General features: G+C 44.0%; 2 protein-coding genes across 2 annotated transcripts in view; one reads left to right on the forward strand and one right to left on the reverse strand.

Moving 5' to 3' along the window:
• Nucleotides 1-26,339, reverse strand: part of LOC138743570 (cilium assembly protein DZIP1L-like) — a 149,412-nt gene that overhangs the window by 45,831 nt on the left and 77,242 nt on the right.
• Nucleotides 264-26,020, forward strand: LOC138742245 (claudin-18-like). The gene is made up of 5 exons (XM_069896361.1): nt 264-483; nt 13,037-13,201; nt 14,244-14,349; nt 20,459-20,569; nt 25,514-26,020. Exons 1-5 carry the CDS (start codon nt 264-266, stop codon nt 25,692-25,694), a joined length of 783 nt encoding a protein of 260 aa, XP_069752462.1. The 3' UTR covers nt 25,695-26,020.

Genomic DNA, 26,339 nt, shown 5'->3' on the forward strand with positions numbered 1-26,339 from the left:
TAAGATGCAGAATGCTTGCGAATGGGAGGAGATGAAAGAGAAGGGGATTTCTTACGACAAATGAAAGGCATGATGGATTGGAAATACTGGTGTGAGTTTCACCATGAAAACAATTTAAGTAAATACGTGACTCACTAATTTGATGCTGATAAGTTTCAGTCACAAAAGCTACGTCCGTACAGAATGCAAGGGGCTAAGTCATTTGATCGAGAGCAGACCAGTGGCTCAGACGTGTAGGCTTTGCCTGCTGCTGAAGGACTGCCATGGCCACCACAATGTGCCAGTGCCTGGGCTTCACCGTTGCCTCTCTCGGCTTTGTCGGGACCATCGTTGCCACTGCCTTGAACATGTGGAGCACTCAGGATTTGGGCCAGGATCTGGTGACATCAGTTTACAACTACATGGGACTGTGGAAAACTTGTGTACAACAGACGTCGGGCTTCACCGAATGTCGCCCCTTCTTTACTGTCCTGGGACTTCCAGGTAAGATCATGTCAGGATGCCGACGAGTTCGGAATACAGAACAATCTCAAAGATGTTGACTGTTTTTCCCAAACAACCGTACCTGAACAATCCTACCTATGCAGGTCTTACAGGCAACATTGTAAATTTATTTATTTACCTGAAAGGCAAAAATATAGTTCCTTTACTTATTTTTTATTAAAGCATAATTTCAAAATGTTTCTGACCTAATTGGTTCAAACAGCTTTCTGATACGTGCTATTTTAAAATTACGTTTAAATTTAAAATAATACTAGAAGGTCAATGTGCAGAGAAATTGAGCATTGATGAAGAGGGTTAGGGCAATAAGGCTTCAAGAAAACAGTTAGTATAATCATGTAATGTGTTTCTGTGGAGGAGGAATTAATAGACCAGGAGTTGACTATTGATACGAATGTTAACATACTCCAGGGTGGGGCTTTGTTGGGGATCAAAGATAAGGTTTCAGGAGAGACCAACTATACTCATGATCGAGTTTCGATGGGTGGGTTTAAATATTTGGGGAAAGGTTTCGATGGGAGTGTTAGTGTACTGAACCACTGAAGCCCAGTGTAGGAGTTAACATACTGAAGGGTTAGGCTTTATGGGGATGTGACCCTCCTCAACGGTTGGGCTTTAATGGAGAAGATAATGGAGCCCAGATTTCAATGAGCCTTTCAAGTCAAGTCACCATTATTTATCGTTCATACCATGCTTGCACGGTAACGACAATATTGCGTTTCTTCAGGTCCACGGAGTATATTTACATAAATATAAGTTAGAATAGAAGTTAAATACATTGAAATATTAAGACACATACAGTAAAAGTTCATGGTACACTATCCATAAATGTTCTGGGAATTCAGGAGCCTGATGGCTTGGGGTAAAAAAGCTGTTGCCCAATCTGGACGTAAATGCCCGAGTGCTACGGTACTTCCTACCAGATGGCAGAAGGGAGAACAGTTTACATGAGGGGTGTGTGGACTCCTTCACAATGTTTATTGCTTTTCACCTGCATTGAGTGCTGTAGATGTCTTTCATGGTAGGAAGAGAGCCGCCAATTATCTTTTCCATCAACTTCACTATCCTCTGATATAATTTAAGAAATAACATTACAATATTTGAACAAATATGGGAGCCATACATGAAACACAATAGAGAAAACCTACCGTGGACATCTACCACCTAAAATGACAGAAGGAGAAGATAATGAAAAGAACTGACTCAGTGGAATTTCTTGTTTATTTTTATTGAGTGACAACATTGTTTGACCGGTTTAATGTATTTTATATTCTGAACTTTAAATAAATGGGAGGGGAGGGAGGGGAGGGAGGGAGGGGAGGAGGGAAGGGGGGGAGAAAACGACACTGTATATATTTAAGAAGGAAAATGTATGTATCTTGATCAATATGGTTTATAGTGTGAAAAATAAAAAATTTAAAAAAAACTTCACTATCCTCTGCAGGATCTTGCGGTCCGAGGAGGTCCAGCTTCCAAACCAGGTGATAATATAGTTGCACAGGATGCTCTCAATACATCCTCTGTAGAATGTAGTGAGGAGGGAGGTTGGGAGATGGACTTTCCTCAGCTTTTGCAGGGTCGAGGTGCTGCTGGGCTTTCTTGGCTATGGAGCTGGTTTTAAAGGACCAGGTGAGATTCGCCGCCAAGTGAGATTCACTCCAAGGAACTTGATACTCTTGACGATGTTAACTGTCAAGCCATCAATGGTCAACAGAGCGTGGACCCCCCCAGGCCCTCCTGATGTCGGCAACCATCTCTTTCGTTTTATTAACGTTCAGATATAGGTCGTTGGCTGTGGACCAGTCCATTAGTGACTGCATTTCATCGTTGTTCGCTGACTTGTCATTCTTACTAATCAGGCCCTCCAAGGTCGTGTTGTCAGCGAACATGATGATGTGGTTTGAGCTGTGTTTGGCTGCAGTTGTGGGTCAGCATAGTAAACAGCAGTGGACTAAACACGCAGCCCTGGTGGGTTGGGGGGGGCATGCTCAGTGTAAAGTGCTGTTACCAAGGCAGACTGCCTGAGGTCTCCCCAACAGGAGGTCAAGAATCCAATTGCAAAGGGAGGTGTTTAGACCCAGCAGGTTCAACTTCCTTATCAGGTACTGATTGTGTTGAATGCCAAATTGAAGTCAATAAATAGCAGTCGAACATACAAGACCTTATTTTCCAGTTGAGGTGAGGACTAGATAGAGGGTGGTGGTGATGCCATTGTCTGTAGAGCGGTCGGGTCTGTATGCGAACTGCAGGGAGGCATCACCAGTGCAGGCAGATGGTGTAGTCCTTTGGTTGGTGATATCTTGGATGCCCTTCCACATGGATCGTGTGTCCTTGCTGTGTCCAGGAAGTGACTATGAATGCTCTGGCTTGTGATCATTTTGCTTCCCTGATGGCCTTAGACAGCTTGGCTCTTGCAATATCTGGGGCCATCTTGTCGCCCACTCTGAAAGCAGAGTCTCGGTTCCTCAGCTGCACACTCATCTTTGCAGTCATCCATGGTTTATGATTAGAGTGAATTATGATGGTCTTGGACACTTGCTAACATAGCTGGTCACTGATACCGTATACTCCTCCATATTGACGCAGTCACCACTGGCTGCTGCTTCCTTGAACATGTGCCAGTCAGCATTCTCAAAGAAGTCTTGAAGTGGATGAATGGCTCCTGCTGGCCAGGTTTTAACCTGCTTCAGAACTGACCTGGAGTGTCTGACAAGCGGTCTGTATGCTGGGATCAGTATTACAGAGATGTGATCTGAGTATCCAAGATGGGGTTGGGGCTCCATCCGATATGCGTCAGAAATGTTCGTAAACTCAAGGTCCAACAAGTTCGCCCCTCTCATAGCAAAGTCCAGATACTGATGGAATTTAGGTAAACCTAACTTGTGGTTCACTTGGTTGAAATCCACAGCGATAATAATCGGTCCGTCACGGAGTGAGTGGTCTGCAGTTCATTTATAGCCCCAAACAGTTCCCAGATCGCCTCCTTAGCATTAGTGCCGGGGGGTGGGGGGGGGGGGGGGATGTACTCTGCAACTATGAGGACTGTGCTGAATTCCCGCGGTAGGTAAAATGGTCTACATCTGACAGTCACAAATTCCACCAGTATTGAGCAGTGACCAGAGACTCGTGTCGAATCCTTACACTATTCCGTGTTGACGTAAATGTTCAGACCACCACTACGGGCTTTAACACACAAAGCAGCATTTCGGTCAGCGCGAAATAAAGCGGGCCCATCCAGATGAATGACGGCGTCCGCAACCCTGTCGCTGTGCCACATTTCACAAAAGACCAAAACCCAGCAGTCTCTGTCAGATATTGTCCATTTTGTTACCAGGGAACAGATGTGGGTGAGCAGGATGGATGGGAGAGCCGGGCAGCAGGGGTTCACCTTCAGATTGGCAACAACTCTTGCTCCCCTACTGCACTTCCTCTGCCTCGCGCACCATTTTCCTTTCCTCCACGATCTTGAGGCTTTTAGGCCTAGTCCTAAAACCTTCAGGATTGTGTTGGGTGCAATGTGCTACAGGAATGATTTTTGAGGTGTAGGCTTTCCTGAATTTAAAGGCATGTTTGGGTGGCACGATTAGTGCAACACTGTCATGGCGCCAGTGAGCCAGGTTCAAATCTGACACTGCCTGTAAGGAGTTTGTACATTCTCCCTGTATCTGCTCAAGTTTCCTCCCACCCTGCAAAAATATACGAGGTTTGAGGATTAATTGTACGTGGGAGGGATGGGCTCATCAGCTGGAATGGTCTAGTACCGTGCTGTATCTTGAAATGCAAATTTTTAAAAATGTAGTACTGCAGAAAAGTAGGTCTCCATCTCAGTCAGTCAAAGGATCTGAAAATGAGCACAGAATCTCGATCAGAACATCATTGTGGTACTGTGGAGGTGATACATTTTCACTCATCACAGCTTGTAGAAACCATCGAACGAGTCATCCAATGCTCTTGCGATATCTAATGGAAAATTGTCTCTTCTCTTTGCTGCAAGAACAATATCTATATTGGTTGCAAAGGGCTTGGGATATTTTTATCACATAAATGATGATATATTTGTTCTTTCCCTTTTTGCATCTTTTCATCTGTAAACTGTTGCTCTTACAATGTGAACAAAATACGCAGAGAAAACAGGGGGCCAATCACCTCTTGTCCATTTGACACATATTCAGATCATGAGTGTCTAAACCTCTTGGAAGTTGTACAGCAAGAGACTGCCATAAGGCAGAGATGGGCTGGTTGAAGGGACAGGCAAGTGTTAGGTGCAGAGATTGGATATGGATTACGTGGCACAGTGCTAAAGAGGGTGCAGAAACTGAAGAAAATGGGTAAGCAAGTTTCTAAATCCTTGAAAGTGGCATGGCATATTGGGGGAGTGCTCAGTGAAGTATATGGAATCATAGGCCACAAAAACAGGTTTAGGGTTAACGTTGAAGGTGTATAAAAGATCTGGAAAGTTACACCCATTCCTAGTCACCACACTTTGGAAGGGCGGGAACGTCTCAGAGAGGATCGGCAAGAATGGTTCCATGGAGGAGCGATTTCAGTTCCCAAATCTGACTTGAGGAGTTAGGACAGGCCCCCTTAGTGCGAGGAAGTTGGGGTTTACGAGGTCACGACGGTTTGAAAAGGATAAACAAAGGGAAGATATTCCCATTAACAGATGATTCAAGACCAAGGAGCATACATTTAAAAGCTTGAGCAAAATGTTTCAGAGGGAATGGAAGGAAAATCTTTTTTCCTCATTGTTTGTGTCCTAGAATACATTTTGCATAAGGTGTGGCATCTGAAAATTTGAGAGAAAATTTAATCGGCATTTATGAAAATTATACCTCGCAGGCATCTGAGGAAGGAGGAAGAGAATGACTGACAAGGAAATTCGACCAGACTCCGCGGACTGAATGCCTTCCTTCTCTGCCCTAACAATTCTTAAACATGGTTCTATAATTATATTTCTACTCAGTGGGCTTGAGTTGGATGAGATGTGCAACGATACATTCCCCAATGAGCAGCTCAAGTCTTGGCTTAATATTGAGTCCTTCATCAAGGTGTGGGGGAACCACGGTGTCAACAGAATCCTGTGTTTTACCACCGATAAATGCAGCTTGGTTGGAGCTGACCACATGCTGAGACTTTCTGCAGCTTCCTGTTCTCCATTGTTGAGACTAATTTTGGACCATTCTCCGGGATTTGTCATCTAAGGTGTCTGCATCACAGGGCTTGGTTACAGTGTTAGTTGGTCTGCCATGTCATGGTGGATATGTACAATAGTGATATAGTGTTTGTGGATGGAGTGGATTTGAAAGAGTATTAGTGGTAAATAATCATGATTTCATGTTTGTCCGTATTAAGAGTTAATCATGGTGTTAGAATAGAGTATTGATGAATGTCATGGTAGTGAAGAATGAAGCAGTAACAGGGACTGCCTCAGTATTGGGGTTGGCCTGTATTGGTGGGGTCTGTCACAGTAACAGGGTCTGCCACAGTATTAGGGTTGGCCTGTATTGGTGCAGTCTATTACAGTATTGGTGTCTGCCTCAGTATTGGGGTTGGCCTGTATTGGTGCAGTCCATCACAGTTTTGGGGTCTGCCACAGTATTGGGGTTGGCCTGTATTGGTGCAGTCCATCACATAATTGGAGTCTGAAACAGTATTGGGGTTGGCCTGTATTGGTGCAGTCCATCACAGTATTGGGGTTGGCCTGTATTGGTGCAGTCCATCACAGTTTTGGGGTCTGCCACAGTATTGGGGTTGGCCTGTATTGGTGCAGTCCATCACATAATTGGAGTCTGACACAGTATTGGGGTTGGCCTGTATTGGTGCAGTCCATCACATAATTGGGGTCTGCCACAGTATTGGGGTTGGCCTGTATTGGTGCAGTCCATCACATAATTGGGGTCTGCCACAGTATTGGGGTTGGCCTGTATTGGTGCAGTCCATCACAGTATTGGAGTCTGACACAGTATTGGGGTTGGCCTGTATTGGTGCAGTCCATCACAGTATTGGGGTCTGACACAGTATTGGGTTTAGCCGTATTGGTGCAGTCCATCACAGTATTGGGGTCTGACACAGTATTGGGGTTGGCCTGTATTGGTGCAGTTCATCACAGTATTGGGGTCTGACACAGTCATGGGGTCTGTCACAGTATTGAAGTGAGTCATAATATCAGGATCTGTCACAGTATTGGAGTATGTTACAGTATCAGGATCTATCACACCCCTGGAGTATGTCACAAAATTAGGTTCTGCTTTCATTGGTGGGGTCTGTCACAGTATTGGGATCTGTATCAGTATCGGAGTATGTCATAGTATTGGAGTGAGTCACAGTTTCGGGATCTGTCACAGTATCACGGGCCATCACAATATTGCAGTCTTTCACCAGATCAGGGTCAGTCAATGTCGATGATTTTTGTCACAGTTTGGGTCATTTTCATAGTATTGGTGGGACTTGTAAAGAATATGTGTTAATATTAATCCTTAGTTTTAATGTTAAAACTATAATTATCTAGATATGGTTTAATAAGTTAGTTTTGGGTGAACATTTACATTCTACATGGTTCTGTGCAGCTGTTAGCTGGTTTCAGCACAGACATCACATTAGCATTTTAAACACACATGGTTCTTTGAGATGGAAGACAGAAACCAGTTTGAAAGACAAGATGGCTGCTTCTGCAGTTGAAGTAAAGAGATTAAAGGATTTCTGATAGTTCTTGAGATACTGGAAACAATAGGTGCTATCTCAGAAGCACCTGTGTAAATGCACAGCCTTTTTGTGTCCATGTGGACAGACATCACAGAGGCATAAGTGGTCTGAGATGCTTTTAGCATATCTATCTGTGTGAAAAGACATTATGAACTTTAAAGACAGAAATGATGTCACATACTATATGACATGAGAGATTTGCCAGAAATATATTATGGAAATCTGAGATAAAGAAATCAGTTGAAGAAAACATGCCATTCTGTTGAGATTCAGAACTGACCAGCAGCAATATTGTCTTGCAGAGGGGGAAAAGATGCGTAACTCCTGAAATAGGGGAACTCAGAATAAGTGGCTTTGAAATAAGTAAGCGCACTTCTGTCTCTTTAAGATAAAGATCGTAGTTTCAACGTTTGGAGCACAGATTCCAAAAGTCATAATTCAAGAGAAGTAAACAGGCTCTGGAACTCTTGGGCAAGTTAAGAGGGAGTTTGTGAAATTACTCAAATGAACAAAAATCTCTGTGAAGGACAACTCATCAAAAGATGTGAGTTTAATATGATGTTTGAAAGCACTTTATAATTATTTCTGAACTGAAAATTTAAGACCTTCAAGCAAGACTAAAATTATGCTGAAGTTTAAAATTGACATTTCAGAATTTGGGACTTTAACTAACACACACACACACACACACACACACACACATACGATTACATTTGTGCATAGTGGGGGTTTAAATTTAGTTTAAGTTAGAGATAAGTAAGAAATGTCATGTTATTATAATATAATAAAAACTTATTATTTTGAATTTAACAGTGCATGGTGAATTTTTGTCATTGCTGTTCTTTTGTTAGTGCTAACTAACAAAGTCTCTTTACCCTCTACAGACTTGTAACACTGTCAGACTCAGATGTTATGGTAGCTTTAGGGACATGTATTGCGGACGTGTTCATTTTCCTGCATCGGTATTTCTGTACAGATCACTTGCAGCTGGACATCTTGAAGTGGGCAAGTTAATAAAACCAAGAGCCAATACCTGACAGGTGGTCTCAATGCTCAGAACCAATACTGTAATAGACTGCACCAATACAGGCCAACCCTAATACTGTGGCAGACCCCGATACTGTGGCAGACCCTGTTACTATGACAGACCCCACCAATACAGGCCAACCCCAATACTGAGGCAGACCCTGTTACTGCTTCATTCTTCACGACCATGACATTCATCAATACTTTCTATTCTAACACCATGATTAACTCTTAATACAGACAAACATGAAATCATGATTATTTACCACTAATACTCTTTCAAATCCACTCCATTCACAAACACTATATCACTATTGTACATATCCACCATGACATGGCAGACCAACTAACACTGTAACCAAGCCCTGTGATGCAGACTACTTAGATGACAAATCCCAGAGAATGGTCCAAAATTAGTCTCAAAAATGGAGAACAGGAAGCTGCAGAAAGTCTCAGCATGTAGTCAGCTCCAACCAAGCTGCATTTATCGGTGGTAAAACACAGGATTCTGTTGACATCGTGGTTCCCCCACACCTTGATGAAGGACTCAAGCCCGAAACGTTGGTGATGCATCTTCTCCGTTGCTACATAGAGGCACTGTTTGACCTGCTGAGTTTCTCCACCATTTGTGTGATTTTTCAAGCTGCATTTATCACTCACTTCCACCTGCTCTGTTGACTTTGTGTCAACTATGAAGTCAAGCTTTTAATTTTTTTTGTCATTTAGAGATGCAGCCTAGTAACAGGCCCTTCTGACCCATGAGACTGCACCACCCTAATACACTTACAGGACAACTTCCCCACTTAAAGGACACGGGTTAACCAGCTGAGTTTTTTAATAATATTTTTCATGGTCAAAACATTTTAATTTCCCAGGAGACCAAAAATGTTAAACTTTGTTGAATTTGGTTTCACAATTTGCCAAGAACCAGGGAATTGACTGATCATTAAGATTGCTGGTTATTATCCATGTCCCCTAAGGCACCTTGCATAAATAATTCAACAGAGATTGGTAAACTGTGGAAATCAAACCCAGTCACACTGATTGAGGCATTAGCTCTGCTGAATAGTATCTGAACACATTCTGGAATGGATGTGTAGACATAATTAGAATGGAATTAACGAAGGATTGTGTAAATGAATGTTTGATGATTGTTACGGACAGACTCAGTGGGATGAAGGGACTGTTTCCGTGCTGATTTACTCAGTGATTTTTTTTCAGACATACAGCACAATAACAGGCCCTATCGGCCCACGAGTCCGTGCTGCCCAATTGCACCCAATTGATCTACAACCCCCAGTACATTTTGAATGGTGGAAGGAAACCGGAGCCCCAGGGACATGGAAAGAATGTACAAACTCCTTACAGACAGCGTGGGATTCAAACCCTGGACCCGATCGCTGGTGCCATAACAGCATTGCACTAACCGCTACGCTAACTGTGGTCTTGTTTATGAATGGTAACCACCACAGACGATGCAGCAAATGGTTTCATCTGTACTGTGGCTTTCCCATATTGTAATGAACCCACCGGTATAATGGCACATCCAACTAACCCTAGGCTGTGCCTAACATTGCAGAAACAGCACTAGTGCCTGAAATTACATCTCGACCGGAATGGAATATACTTTTAATTTCTGCAAATGTTTATTAACTTCTTTGGGTACTGAAGATTTCTTATCCCCAGCACTAACAACTATTTTTGAACATACATTGGGAAGCTTTAATTGACCATTCCATTCTTTATAACACAAGAAAATTCTTTGGCTTGGCTTCGCGGACGAAGATTTATGGAGGGGGTAAATGTCCACGTTAGCTGCAGGCTCGTTTGTGGCTGACAAGTCCGATGCGGGACAGGCAGACACGGTTGCAGCGGTTGCAGGGTAAAATTGGTTGGTTGGGGTTGGGTGTTGGGTTTTTCCTCCTTTGCCTTTTGTCAGTGAGGTGGGCTCTGCGGTCTTCTTCAAAGGAGGTTGCTGCCCGCCAAACTGTGAGGCGCCAAGATACACAGTTTGAGGCGATATCAGCCCACTGGCGGTGGTCAATGTGGCAGGCACCAGGAGATTTCTTTAGGCAGTCCTTGTACCTTTTCTTTGGTACACCTCTGTCACGGTGGCCAGTGGAGAGCTCACCATATAACACGATCTTGGGAAGGCGATGGTCCTCCATTCTGGAGACGTGACCCACCCAGCGCAGCTGGATCTTCAGCAGCGTGGACTCGATGCTGTCGACCTCTGCCATCTCGAGTACTTCGACGTTCGGGATGAAAGCGCTCCAATGGATGTTGAGGATGGAGCGGAGACAACGCTGGTGGAAGCGTTCTAGGAGCCGTAGGTGATGCCGGTAGAGGACCCATGATTCGGAGCCGAACAGGAGTGTGGGTATGACAACGGCTCTGTATACGCTTATCTTTGTGAGGTTTTTCAGTTGGTTGTTTTTCCAGACTCTTTTGTGTAGTCTTCCAAAGGCGCTATTTGCCTTGGCGAGTCTGTTGTCTATCTCGTTGTCGATCCTTGCATCTGATGAAATGGTGCAGCCGAGATAGGTAAACTGGTTGACCGTTTTGAGTTTTGTGTGCCCGATGGAGATGTGGGGGGGCTGGTAGTCATGGTGGGGAGGTGGCTGATGGAGGACCTCAGTTTTCTTCAGGCTGACTTCCAGGCCAAACATTTTGGCAGTTTCCACAAAACAGGACGTCAAGCGCTGAAGAGCTGGCTCTGAATGGGCAACTAAAGCGGCATCGTCTGCAAAGAGTAGTTCACGGACAAGTTTCTCTTGTGTCTTGGTGTGAGCTTGCAGGCGCCTCAGATTGAAGAGACTGCCATCCGTGCGGTACCGGATGTAAACAGCGTCTTCATTGTTGAGGTCTTTCATGGCTTGGTTCAGCATCATGCTGAAGAAGATTGAAAAGAGGGTCTGCAAAGCACTTCACCTACTTCTCAAGCTTCGACTGGTTGACTGGTTGGTTTGTCTGTATAATGTACAGTGTTGGTCTCCTTGCTTAAGGAAGGATGTTAATGCATGGGAGGCAATTCGGAAAAAGGTTTTACTCGACTGACACCTGGAATTTCCTCGTGGGGAAAGGTAGGACATGCTAGGCTTGAATTCCCTGGAGTCCAGGAAATGGAGGGGAGACTTGATTGAAATATATAAGATCCCAAAGGGTCTTAGCAGGGTGGACATGGAGAGGATGTTTTCACTGGTGAGAGAATCAGTGATTAAAAGTAAGGGGTCACCTATGGTTAGCGCAGCAGTTTAGCACAACCCTATTACAGGGCCAGCAACCCGCGTTCGAATCCGCCACTGTCTGTGTGAAGTTTGAATGTTCTTCCCGAGTCGCCGTGGGTTTCCTCTGCGTGCTCCAGTTTCCTCTCACGTTGCAAAGACTTATGGAGTTAGTGTAATGGAAGATTTAAACCATGTTTTTTTTGCTTTTGGAGCCTTTGCTTCTGCAAGGCTGAGAACCTGCTTGTTTTTAGAATCAGCAGACATAAGTTAAATTCCACCGAGGGGCCAGAGATGCTCTTATCTGATGAAAGGACATCTGTATACCAAGAACATTTAATCTTCCTGCTTGTTTTGGTCACAGACTGTCAGAGGCCTAGCCTTCATGCAAAATAAACCATTGTATTCAAAGTGATAAGCTGAAAATTATGTTATTCGATAGAAGCCTAACTGTGCTGGGAATAGGTGCTTGGGTAAGCAATTTTTGGGTAATATAAGCCATGGTCCCACTGCTGAAGTTTGAGACTCTCCGAGAGGTGGCACCATCTCTCAGCAAGAAGAAGAACTTCTAGAGTCCAGTCAACGTCCCAGTCGGGGGAGGTGGAGAAGCTGCTACCGGCGCCCCAACAACCTACTACAAGTGTGCGGTCATTGCCTCGCTTCGGCAGTTGGGACAAGTCCAGGCGTTGATAAGTATAGTTGGGAAGGGCTAGCATATTGTAGTTTAAAATCAGCTTTTGAATTTGTAATGAACATTTGTATAAACAGAACTGCTCTCAGTGTGTGTCTATTTTCTTTCAGTAGCTCAAACACTGTGACCAATCTAAAACGAACAAAGTGAGAGGTACAAGTTTACCCAGGACAGTTAGTAGGTTAACTGGTCACATAGGTTCATGGATTGAAAGGGATTGTTACCATGCTGTATCTCAAAATGAAAATTAAAAGTAGGTGAACCATCAGCTTCCTGAAGTCTCCCCGTACACCCTGTGGACCATGACTCCATCAGTGTTTGTCACACATTGACGTCATTTATTTTGGCAGTCATCCCTCATTGAAGTTGATAGCTCCTCACTTTTGTACATCCACAGATTTTCTTGTTTACCCTGATGTCAGGGGCAGTCACTTCACCTCATCCCTGACACTCAGCTCCTTGGTCCATGCTCGGTGATGATGATGAGGGCTGGAACTGAGTGGTCCTGGAGGTGGTGAGCACCATCTATCACTGCAGGTGATAAAGAGCAGAATGACTAGGTGGGCCTGTTAAAGGAGCCAACTGCTTCACTTCAAAATCCTGCGACCGCGTCTATCTTTTTCTCTTTTGATATATTATGTAATATAATGAATATTATTGTATCTTGCGTACCTGTATGCCAGCAAGTAGGAATTCCAGTGTATCTGTACATTGTACTTGTGTCTATGACAATAAACTCACATTACTCATTCCATAAAATCCCTCTTTATCCTTCTAACCTCCAATGAGTATAGACCCAGGCTACTCAACCCCTCCTCTTTATCTATCCCTTATGCACCCCCTCCAAATCCAGTATCTTCATTGTGCTCACACCTGCCTTCTCTGCAAACAGCCACGTTCCAAGCTGTCCGGGCACTGATGATCGTCTCCATCGTTCTCTCATTGATTGCCTCATTGGTTTCCATCATGGCGCTCAAGTGCATTCGATTGGGAACTATGGACGACACCGCGAAGGCCAACCTCACGCTTACCTCCGGGATCCTGTTCATTATTGCAGGTAGGGAGTGAACACCACAGGGGAATGATCTGACCACAGAGTCAAGGGGACTGAGTGAAATGCACAACCAGCAACTGAAATAGATTCCACTGGTCTATCAGCACATCCTTCAAAGAGCATTAAATGATGATCATTAAAAAAAGAAACGATCGCATTTGTAGTTGAATAAGAAAGTCTGCAGATGCTGGGGTTGGATGAAACTCAACAGGTCACACAGATCGATAGGAAGTAAAGGGTAACCAATGTTTTGGGCCTGAGCCCTTTGTATCAGTTTTTCAATATGATACTAAATTAAAAACTTAAGATGAGATGGAAACTTTAATATAAATCGATGCTGATCATTAGTTACAAGTTTCTTGTTACTGGCTTTCATGACAGAAGAGACCCTCATGAATTTTAATGCCTCTTAAATTTCCCCTTTGATTACATTCATGTGAGGCACTGCCTCAAGAAGGCAGCCAACATCTCAAACAATCCCATCACCCTGCTCACAACCTCTTCTTACCCCTGCCTTCAGGCAGAGCCTACAAAAGCCTGAAGGCCAACATCTCTCGGTTCAAGAACAGTTTCTTTCCAACAGCCATCAGGCTCTTGAACCTTCCCATACCACTCTAACCAGAACACTACTCCAGGATCAAAGCTGTGTCTGCACTAATGTAACATCACAACATCTCACTAACTGCAACTGTGAATATTTATCCATTTTGTATTCATCTACTCTTTTCACTTGGCAATTTTATATATAACTTATAGTTTGTTAGTGAATCTGTGTAGCTGTAATAAGCAAGAAGAATTTCAGTGTGCATGTGTGCATCGTACTTATGTGTATGACAATAAACTCTTATTTCATTACCTTTCCCAACTCATTGCCAAGAACAACCCCTTCTTCTCCAGCTCTTCTTATCTCTGGTAAATACCTGCATTACTTGCCAAAAACACCAAGAAATGCACATAACATTCCATCTGAGGTCTAATCAGTGATTCTTAAAATGTTCACATCTGTTCCTCATTCGACTAACACCTCCTGTTTAAACCTGAGCAGGGGTTTGTTGCATTGCTGGAGTATCAATCTACGCTAATATGTTGGTGACAAACTTCTGGATGATGAACACATCAATGCTTGGAGCTCAGGGTCCAGCGAGGCAGAGGTAAGATTCAAGAATTCTATCCAAGAATTATTACTTTTTTTTACACAAACGGGTTGTTTTCATTTGACTTTCTCCAGTGTTAAGCATTTACGTTACATCTTCAACAATTCTCAGATTTACCAAAATGACACACAAATATAATGAACAATAAAATCTAAAACTCTGATAATCCAGTAACTGTGGTGGTTGATTAGCAGATTTTCCAGACTATTGGACATTTCTCCCAGAAATACCCCAATGCATTTGTAATTCACTTTATTTTTACACATTGCATGATAGCATAATAAATTTTCATAGAATCATGGAGTCACTCAGTGTGGAAACAGGTCCTTCATTCAACTTGCACCCACACTAGTGCCACCTGCCTGTGTTTGGCCCATATCTCTCTAAACACATCTTATCCATTTATCGATCTACTTCTTTTGTAAATATTGCAATAGGCCCTGCCTCAATCACCTTCTCCGGCAGCTCATTCTATACACTCACTGGCTTTTATGTAGAGCTTCAGGTTCCTGCTAAATCTCTCCCCCTCACCTTAAACCTACGTCCTCTGGTTCTTGATTCCCCTAGTCTGGACAAACTGGGTGTTCACCTGATCGATTCCTGTTATGATCTTGTACACCTCTATGCGATGACTCCTCATCCACCTGAGCTCAAAGGATAAAGCCCTTGCTTGCTTCACCTCTCTATATACCTCAAGCCCCCAAGTCCACGTAAATCTTCTCTGTGTGCTCTTCAGATTTACATATTTTCTGTAGAAAAGTGACCAAAACTGAACACAATATTCCAAATGGGGTCTCACCAATGTCTTATACAACTGCAACATGACATCCCAACTTCTATACTCAGTATTGAATGATGAAGGCCAATGCACCAAAAACTTTCTCACAACCCTATCTACACATGCTGCCAATTCATAGTCATATTCCGCAATCCCTCTGCTCTACAAGGATGGTATGGTTGGCGTAGCAGTTAGCGCAATGCCTTTACAGCGCCAGCAATCAGGATCAGGGTTCAAATCCTACGCTGTCTGTAAGGAGTTTGTACATTCTCCCCATGTCTGCGTGGGGTTTCCCCGGGGACTCTGGTTACCTCCCACTGTTCAAAACGTACTGGGGGCGTAGGTAAGTGGGGTGGAAATTGGGCGCTTGGACCCATGGATCGAAATGGCCTGTTACCATGCTGTATGTCTACATAAAATAAATAAATCCAGTCAGCCCAATGAGTTTAATGAGAATGGGTTAAAAAAAAAGCACTCCGGAACCTGACTCCAGCCCAAATCCACCCACATACCCAATCTTGACTGGCTCTGGGCCACTGTCAAAACTCCAGCTCCCATTCTGGGCTAACGATTGAGCAAGATGCCAAACCGTGGCAGGTGATCAGGGTTTGACTGTAGCTCCCAGAAGCAGCAAGAATCAGTTTTGAAGTGATGTAAATTAAAGGTTAAATATTTGCCCAAGTAATGAAAACCTCTCCCACCCCAACTTTGGGAGCAAAGTTGAAACCCCTCCCATTTATCCAAAGGGGAGAATGAGATGCTGGCTTAATGGCTCATTCGGAAAATTTCATCTTGAAGATGCAGCCCAGTTTACAATCTGAATTTACCATACACTTGACAACAATAAAAAAGAATATGGGTAGGGACAACATTTTTGATTCTTGCTTTGGACCTCGGTTTATTTGTGTTACCAAGTCATCCTTCCACTCTATTTTTTGACAAAAACAGAGAAAGGTATTAATGCCAGTAATGTACACCTCACTCACAATTGTGCTGGATTGGTTGTCGGCAGAATCACAAACAGCAATGAGGACATGTACAGGGGGGGAGATAGATCATCTCGTTAGGTGGTGTCACAACCTTGCACTCAACATTAGCAAAACCAAGGAGCAGATTGTGGACTTCAGGAGGGGAAATCAGAAGAACACAAACTAGTCCTCATCGAAGGGGCACCAGTGGAGCGGGTTAAGAACTTCTAATTCCTGGGTGTCAACATCTCTAAAGATCTATCCTGGGGCCTCCACATCAATGCAATCATGAAGAAGGCTCGTCAGTGACTGCACTTTGTGAGGAGTTGAAGAAAATTTGGTCAGTCACCAAAGACTCTTGCAAATTTCTACAGGTATACTGTGGAGAGACTTTTGACTGGTTGTACCTCTGTCTCGTAAGGAGATGCCAATGCACAGGACAGGAAAAGACTACAGAGTCTGAACTTGGCCAGCACCATCACGGGCATCAGTCTTCACTCCATCGAGGACATCTACAAGAGGCGGTGCCTCAAGAAAGCAGCCTCTATCCTCAAGGACCTTCACCACCCAGGCCATCCCCTCCCCATTCTGCTACCATCAGGAAGGAACTACAGGGGCCTGAAGATGAACACCCAGCAGTACAAAAATAGCTACTTCCCCTCCGTCATCAGATTTCTGAATGGACAATGAACCACAGACATTACCTCAGTTTCTCTTTTTGTTGCACGAATTTATTTTTTTTAATAAATGTAATTTAGAGTAATTTTTGCATCTGTAATACCGCAAAACAGCAAATTTTGTGAACTATTTGTGACAATAAATTCTGATTCTAATTGGTGGAACAAGGTCCCCATACTGATGACATTTTACAGTAGCACAATTGAGAATGTCCTGTCTTGTTGAATCATTGAGTGAAATCATTCCTGCAAAGCATCTGAGCAGAAGTCAATACCGACAAATATTAAAACAACCCAGAAGATTGCTTTCCTCTGTTGGCAACATTCACTGGGAGCTTTGCTTAAATAGGGCTCAAAGAATTATTGAGGATCCCTACCACTGGACCTTTGACTCACTACCATCAGGAAGGAGGTACAGGAGCATCAAAATCAGGACTGCCAGGCTGGGAAATAGTTTCTTCCTGCATGATGTGAGATTGATGAATCCTGTAAACATGGATCTCTTATAAATTAAATGAGTAAATTTTTCCAGAATATTTAAATATAGGTATTTCATGTTATATTTCTGTGTGTGTAGGTAATTATTGTTGTGTGTGTGTGGGTGGGTGGGTGCGTGCGTGCATACACGAACTGTGATCCAGAGAAATGCTCTTTCAACTGGTTTTGTACGTAGTTAGAAAATAAACTTAGTGAAACATGAAAATCTGCAGTTGCCATGATTATAGTAAAAACAAATGGAAATGCTGGAGGATCTCACCCAGTCTTTCAGTGCCCATAGGAGATAAAGATGTATTGCCAATATTTCAGGCCTGAGCCTTTCAATAAATAAGTAGAACAAAAAAACTGGAAATCTCAGAATAAACAATGCTGACTGGGTGAGGAATCCAGACCAACGAAAGGTGTTAATTGGATATAAAGGGAGAGATGATAATTGATTATGTCTGTGTGAAAGAAGGCAGTGAAAAGGGAGACAAAGCTGGGGGGAGGTGACGCGGAAGAAGTTAGTGCAACGCCTTTACAGCACCAGCAATTGGGACCAGGGTTCGAATCCAGTGTTGTCTGTCACAAGTTTGTTTGTTCTCCCCATGTCTGCGTGGGACTTCCCCGTGGGCTCTGGTTTCCTACCACCATTCGGAACGTTCTGGAGGTATAAGTTAGTTGGGTGTTACAATGCTGTATGTAAAAAAAAAGTGAGGGGGTGTGGTTTAACAAAAGCCAGAGATGTTGATATTAATGCCATCCGACTGGAGAGTGCCCAGTTTAAAGATGAGGTGCTGTTTCTCCAATTTATAGGTCAGTGAATGACACCATGGCCAAACATGTCAGCAAGGGAATAGGATGGGGAGTTGAAATGGGTGGCCACTGGGAGATCCACACATCTCTTCACACCCTGTCCCCTGTAAGGGTTCCATTCCATTCTCTCAATTCCTCATCTCAATTGCATCTGCACCCAGGATGAAGACGTCCATTCCAGATCATCAGAGATGTCCTCCTTCTTCAAACAATGTTGCCTTCCCTCTACCACCATCAACTCGGCCCTCACCTGCATATTCTCCTGGTCCCTTCGGCCCCCATGTGCAACAAGGATAGGATTCCTCTTGTTCTCACCTACAAGTCCACCAGTGTCCGCATCCTCCTCCCACCACTCCCTCGTGACTCCCTTGTCCACTCATCCCTCCCCACCAATCGTCCCCTTGGGACCTACTCCTGTGACCACATTGCTGGAGTATCAATCTACGCTAATATGTTGATGACAAACTTCTGGATGATGAACACATTGATGCTTGGAGCTCAGGATCCAGCGAGACAGAGGTAAGATTCAAGGATGCTCCACTTGCACCCACACTTCCTCCCTCACAACCATTCAGGGGTCCCAAACAGCCTTTCCAAGTGAAGCAACACTTCGCTTGTGAATCTGCAGGGGTCATCTATGGCATCCGGTGCTCCCGTTGTGGTCTCCTCTACATCGGAGAGACTGGGCGCAGACTGGGAGATCGCTTCGTTGTGTACCTCGGCTCCGTCTGCTGCAATAGCCTGGATCTCCCTTTGCAATTCTCCATTCCGTTCCCTTGATGAGATCTCTGTCCATGGTCTCATGCACTGCCACCCATAAATTGGAGGAACATCTTCTGACTGGGCGCCTCCAGTAGGACAGTCTTAATAGTGACTTCTCTGGCTTTCGTTAAAACTCCTCCCCTCACTTATTCCCACATCGTCTAGCCCCAGCTCTCTCTCCCCTTTTTTTCTGCCTCCTTTCACTCAGACATAATCAATTCTCACCTCTCCTCTTATTATATCTAATTAACACGGTTTGTTGGTCTGGATTCCTCCCCCAGCCTGCACTGTCTTAATACTGAGATTTCCTGCTCTTGCTCATTCTGCTTATCCCTTGAAGAGGGTCTCGGGCCTGAAACATCGGCAAGACATCTTGTTTCCTATGGACGCTGAAAGACCGGCTGAGTCCCTCCAGCATTTCAGTGTGTTTTTACTGGAAAATAAACTGGACATCATTGATTCCAGGGTAAATCACAATAATCTGTAGACACCATGGTTGAAGTAAAAAGTAGGTGAGAACAAGAGGAATCCTGTCCTTGTTGCATAAAATGCTGGAGAAACTCGAGTCCTTTATGTAGCAAAGGTAAAAATACAGAACTGACATTTTGGGCTTGAGCATTTCATCAAGGTACGTAAAAATGTCAGCAGGTGTCTGAACAAAAGAGTAAGGGAGGGGAAGTGTGGTCACAAAGGCAGGAGGTGATAGGTGGAGAAGGGAGGGAGGGGAAAGCAGCAATCGGGGAGGAGGGATGGCTGGGAGAGTAGAGTTGGAAGGGAGGGGAGAACTGGAAAGGGGAAAGGGAAAGAAAAGGAGAGCAAGTTTACCAGAAAGCAGAGAAGTCGACGTTAATGCCATCTGGCTGGAGAGTGCACAGACGGAAAATAAGGTGTTGTTCTTCCAAAGTGTGGGTGGTCTAGGTGTGACAGTACATGGACAGACATGTGAGAATGGGAGTGTGACTCAGAATTGAAATGGTTGGCTACTGGGAGGTCTCTGTTGTGGTGGACAGAGTGGAGGTGCTCAGCAAAGTGATCTCTCTGATGTAGAGAAGGCCACAAAGGGAATACCGGTTGCAGTAAATCAGTCCTGCAGATACACAAGTGAAGTGTTGCTTCATTTAAAAGGCCTGTTTGGGGCCCCAGACTGTGGTGTGGGTGGAAGTGTTCCACCTCCTGCAGCCACAGGTGAAGGTACCAGGGGCTGGGGGTCGGTGGTGGGGGGGGGGGGGGGGGGGAGGGGGGGGCAATAGGTGGGGAGGGATGAGGGGGAGGGGAGGGATTGGTTCCAGGGTAAGTGCAGTAGGTTCTGAGTTTCTGGGATTATGTTTGGTTCTCTGCAGATTACAAATGGTCAACATTAACCAGTTGTGGTTTGTTAACTGAGCTAATGTGTTTGGATTACATAAAGGTGAGAAGTGTTCCTGAACAGTATCCCCATTCCTGTATTGAAAGACAGTTCCACATTCTAACATCGAACGAGAAAGTTCCACTGCACTCTGGCGCATTTTCTACTTTTAGCATAACATATCCATCATTGTATTGCCTTTAATAAGGTTTTCCTTTGATAGGCTTGTGCAAGTGTCACTTGGTGCCAGGTTTTGGACTGATAAGACAATTGTTCCTCACAGGTACACCTTTGGTTCTGCTCTGTTTGTGGGCTGGGTGTCCGGAGGTTTGCTCCTTATCGGTGGTATCGTGATGTGCATTGCCTGCAAAGGGATGGTACCCGAAGAGACTCGGTGAGTGACGAGACATCCAAAGAGCAGTCGTTTGTGCCAATCGTCGCTTGAATGTGCAGCACATGAGCTCTGTGACCTTCATTTACTACATTGTGTTTAAAATTTAGTTTGAGAAAAACTTTGAAGTGGAAAAGAGGCAACATCAAATCTGTTATTGAAAGTAACTTATATTCCATACTCTCTCTTAACTTTCCTTTCTCTGATTATTCTTCAGTCAGATAAAATATAAAAACAATTAAGAGCTGCTTTTAAAGGATTTTTCAATAGTCACGTGTCGCTTAATGTCCACGATAAGTTCTGTGAAATAGGACATCATGTGAACACCATATTATAGTAATGTAGGCATTTATTATGACTTGTGTATTATAAGTTATATATGTACTGTACCATTACACGCCTGGCAGCGCAATCATTTTGTATACAAGAGACGTGAGATATAAATGTTGCACGCGGAAGCTGTTACATCCCGTTCTCTGATCGGGATTTCTGAATATTATAACCTTATGGGACTAAGACCTATATGCGGACGGATGTTACCCAAACAGATGTTGTGTGGCACATAACTGTACACCCTTCCATCCCCATGTTCCAGCTACATTCTGCAATCTGTTCCTCCTATTCTTCCCCACCCCACAAGATAGTGGTGCTCCAAACCAATGGAACAGACCTAAAGTCTTCTCTTTAAAATCCAAAGGCTCTCCCTATCCCCTCCTCCTTTGAACCCTGATGGTGTCCAGTATTGTATGCTTTAGCCCTAAGCTTTGATAATCATAAACGCCACCACCGCATCAGGTTGGTAGTGACCATCATGGTGCTCATTTCCAGCACAAATGTGGAGCCCATCCAGAAGAGGCCTTGGAACATGATTTAGGGTATCTTTATCCAAGAAGGGGCTGGAGAAACCGAAACCAGCATTGGAAGTTCAGATTTAGAACATTATAGCACAATACACACCCTTCAGTCCACGATGTTGTACTGACCTGTGTAAATCAACAGTCTAATCCTTCCTTAACTCACAACCACAACCCACTATTTATCTTACATTCATATACCAATCTAAGAGTCTTTTGAATGTCCCTATTGTACCGGCCTACACCACCACCCCCAGCAATATGAGATAGGCAGCCATCACACACTGTGCGTAAAAAAAATCTTACCTCTGGCATCTCTTCTAAACTTTCTTCCATTCAGCTTAACAGATGTCCTCCAGCATTTTCTATCGTCACCCCAGGAAAAAAGTTCTGGCTATGCACCCTATCAAAGACCCTCATTATCTTATACACCTTTATTAGGTCACCTCTCACCCTTTGCCCCAGTTCTATCGATCCTGCTTTGTCAGATGTGTGGAGAGTTTTGATCAATTAGGAAAAGTTATTTCCACCATTAATGGCAACCAAAGAACCATCAAACACTACAACACAGAAAAAGGCTGATTGGCCCATCTAGTCTGGGCTGAACGGTTATTCTGTCTGGTCACTGGAGCACAGCCCTCTATATCGCTCCCATCCACGTACTGATATGTCAAAATGGAGCCCACCTTCAGGACCGCACCTGGCAGCTCCCTCTGCACTCTCAGCATGAAGGTTTCCCCTAAACATCTCACCTTTCACCCTTAACCCATGTCTTCTAGTTCTTGTATCAACCAACCACTGGGCAGCATGGTTAGCGTAATGCTATTATGGCGCCAGCAATCCTGTCTGAAAGGAGTTTGTATGTTTCCCAAGTCTGCGTAGGTTTCCTTCAGATGCTCCTCCCATCCTCCACAAACATACAGGGTTGTAGATTAATTTGGGTGTAATTGGGCTGCATGGGTTTAAATAGCCAGAATCAGCTTATACCATGCTGTAAAAAAACCTCAGTGGAAAAAGCCCACTAACATTCACTCTATCTATACCCTTCACAATTTTGTATACTTCTGTCAAACTTCCCCTCATTCTCTGATGCTCCAGAAAATCTGTTTAACCTTTCTCTGTAACTCACTTCAAGTCCCAGCAACTCAGTGGTTCTCAACCTTTTTCTTTCCACTCACATACCATTTTAAGTATTCCCTATGCCATCGGTGCTCTGTGTTTAGTAAGGAAGTATGTGAGTGGGAAGAAAAAGGTTGAAAACTACTGTTTTAATCATCCCTATTTGACTCATTATGTGCACGGTTTCATAACTCCAAAGGAAATGAGCCAATGACAATTTTTCTCAAGTAAAATATTTCAGTAACAATTGGGTCTAGAGCAGTGAGTCTCAACCTTTCCTCTCCACCCACATACCACCTTAAGCAATCCCTTACTAATCACAGAGCACCGATGGTATGTGAGTGGAAAGAAAGGTTGAGAACCACTGTTGTAAATCTTCTCTGCACTCTCAATCTTATTGATATTTCCTGTAGTTAGGTGACCAAAGCTGCACACCGTTTGGCCTCACCAATACCTTGTACAACTTCACCATAACATCCCAAATTCTACACTCAATGATTTATGAAAGCCAACATACCAAAAGCCATTTTTACATCCTTATCTACCTGTGATGCCACTTTCAGGGAATTATGTATCTGTATTCCCAGATCCCTCTGTTACGCTGCAGTTCTCAGTGCCTGACCATTTACTGTGTACATCCTACCTTGGTTAGACCTCCAAAAGTGCCACACCTCATATTTGTCTGCATTAAATTCCATTTGCCATTTTGCAGCCCATTTTCCCTCCAAATTCCACTGCAAGCCTTGAAAGCCTTGCTCGCTGTTCACTATATCTCCAATCTTTGTGTCATCATGCAAACTTGCTGATCCAGTTTACCACATCCAAATTATTGCTGTAGATGACAAGCAACAATGGACCCAGCTCCAATCCCTGAGGCACACCACTAGTCAGTGATGCAATCATCTACTATTATTCTCTGGTTTCTCCTACAAAGCCAATGTCTAATGCAATGTTCTATAGGTCTACCCTGCTTTACGAACGTTGAGTATCTGAGAAACCATCCAGAAACCAAAAATTCCTAAAGACTACTATTGGAGGCCATTTTCATAAAAGCAAAACCCATTTTAACCTCTTCTTAAAAGCGAACACGGGTTTCTTCGTATCAGCGAATTTTCATGAAATGAGTATTCGTAAAGCGGTGTTTACCTGTTCCTCATCCTGAACATCGAGCAACTCAAACAACCTCCCATGTGGGTCCTTGTCAAAGGCCTTACTAAGGTCAATGAAGACAACATCCACAGCCTTTCCTTCATCAACTTTCCTCTTAATGCAAGTCTGTCATAGAACAGTACAAGAACAGGCCCTATGGTCCACAAGCCTGTACCAAATATGCTCCCTTGATCAACTAAAACTCTACTGCTTGAGGCTGATAGATATCCCTCCATCCCCTTCATACAGTATGTGTCTGTCTTGAAGCCTCTTAAATGCTCCTATAGTATCTGGTTCAACCACTTCTCCTGGCAGCCCATTTCAGGCACTTGCTGTATAAAATATATGCCACATACATCTCCCCTTAACCTCCTCTCACTCTTGTCCTCTTGTCTGAGATGCTTATGCCCTACGGAAAAGATTCTGACTGACCACCTTATCAATGCCTCTCATGATTTTATACACATCTATCAGTCTCCACTCAGCTTCCCTCGCTCCATGGAAAACAAGATGGCAATAAATGTTATTCGTCAAAGGATTATTGGATTATGAAAGGCCCCTAGCAGATCTACCTCCCAAGCAGGAGGGTGGTGGATAAAATGTACCAAGTGTGCTTCAGAAGCAATGTCAATTAGGAGGAACATTCCAGTTTTCTGTGTCAAAATCAGCTGCTTGCAGGTAAAATGGGATTTGGGGTGTCCCTACCAGCTTCAGCACTTTTGGGGTACCCAGTCATTTAATCAGTCAAGATTCCTGTGGACTCTACAGTAGCCCCATTTAAAATTGTACCTTTAGACGTTATCTGAGGCTAGGAATGAGATCAACTGTAAAGCCTCACCCACGAGGAACACTACACCCACGAGGAACACTTCACCCACATGCACAGGACAATGGACACTTGCAGGTGGCGGGAGAGTGGCACAGGTAGGACAGGGGTTTCATTGCAGGAGCTTCATTGTGGTTGAATTGTGGAGGTATCAATAACTTGGGTAGCACCAGGAGGTAGAGTTGCTGCCTCACATTGCCAGGGTCCCTGCACATTCTCCCTGTAATGTGTGGGTTTCCCCTGCAGGGGCTCCACATTATTCCCACATCCTAGAAAGGAACAGGTTATTAGGTTAGCTGGCTAACATAAATTACGCTTTGTATGAGGGTGAGTGGGAGATTCAGGGAGGGCAGAGGGAGATGATGGAGATATGGGGAGAAGAAAATGTAGGGTTCATGTAAGTAGGAACCTGGTGATCCGCATGGACTGTGGGAAGAAGAGCCTCGTGTAGCAATCAAATCAACCATCCAGGCTTCAGTACTTGCAGATTCATAAGGACACTGCCTGGAATGAAGGGTAGGGGTGGGAATGAGCCAACAGGAGGTATTGGGTATCCTGGGTCTATTTTCCCTTGAGTGAAAGAGGCTTGAAGTGACATGATAAAGATATATAAAACAATGGGGAGGGGGGGCAAAGATAAGACAGAGCATCAAAGTCTGTTTCCCATGGTAGGGTTCTCTAGTTTTATGGCAAGGAAGCAGGTTTAAAGTAGATCTGAGGACCAATTTATTTTCATACAACAGTAGTTGATACCTGAAATGAGGTAGTGTGAGCAGGAACAGCAAGAACATTCAAGAGGCATCTGGATAGGCATGAATGAGGCATAGAGAGAGAAGGAGTTAATGCAGTAAGTGGAATTAGTGTAAATAGACATGGCAGTCAGCATGCACACAGTGGGCAAAGGACCTGTTTCTTTGCTGTACAACTCTATGACTCTCTGAATGATGGTGCAGGCCCTGAACATTCATTTAGCCATTAAACAAGATTTTGTTTGTGCAGGTACAATTCTACCATCTACAAGGCGCCAAGCCGAGGACATCCTTACAAGTCCGGCTACAAGACCAGCACTCACTACGAGACTGAAATGACTCCTGTAAAGAGGAGCTACCCGGAAGACAAATCAACTTACAATCGAAGTCCCAACGAGGACACCAAGCAAGGGAAATTCGATTATGTATAAATGTCCCAGTACATTGTGTTCCAGCGTGACCCTGGGGTGAGAGTCAAAAGGCAGCCACCATTGCAACTTTCCATCATTAAAACAATATCCTCACATTCACTTCTCATCCCCACTTCCCCCTTTCTCTGTACGTAGCTTAGGTGTCCACAATGTTACAGAACGCGCTTTCAGTTGATTGAAAGCAGTCAAAATTCAATTTCTCCAGGGACTAAAGATGGCAGGAGAGGACTACTCTCAGATAGTGGAAAGACTGCTTGGCCAGGCTGTATGATGCAGACAATCTACTACCAGTCAACTTGCCTCCCTGCTGAAGTTGAATGGGATTCCCAAAGGTACTAGACTAGAAACTAAACCTCGAGTCCACTTTTGACCAACATGCTCCTGTTACCTATGGGATGGAACTGGGCAAATTAGAGTTCCCACATCCACCATGATATAGAAAATACAGGCTAGGATGCAACGTAATCCTTTTCAACTCAAAGAACAGGAGCAGGGTCACCATGGTTGCTGAAGCTGGCAGTATAAATTCAGGATACCACGTTTCCTGAAAAACGTGATGGAAAAAATGTGTAAAACGAGTATCATGGATAATCCATCTGGGAAAATTTTGGACAGCTCCTCCTCTTCCTTCACATCCTGATAACA

The sequence above is a fragment of the Narcine bancroftii genome, chromosome 9, assembly GCF_036971445.1.
Source record: "Narcine bancroftii isolate sNarBan1 chromosome 9, sNarBan1.hap1, whole genome shotgun sequence".
In the NCBI taxonomy this organism is placed as follows: domain Eukaryota; kingdom Metazoa; phylum Chordata; class Chondrichthyes; order Torpediniformes; family Narcinidae; genus Narcine; species Narcine bancroftii.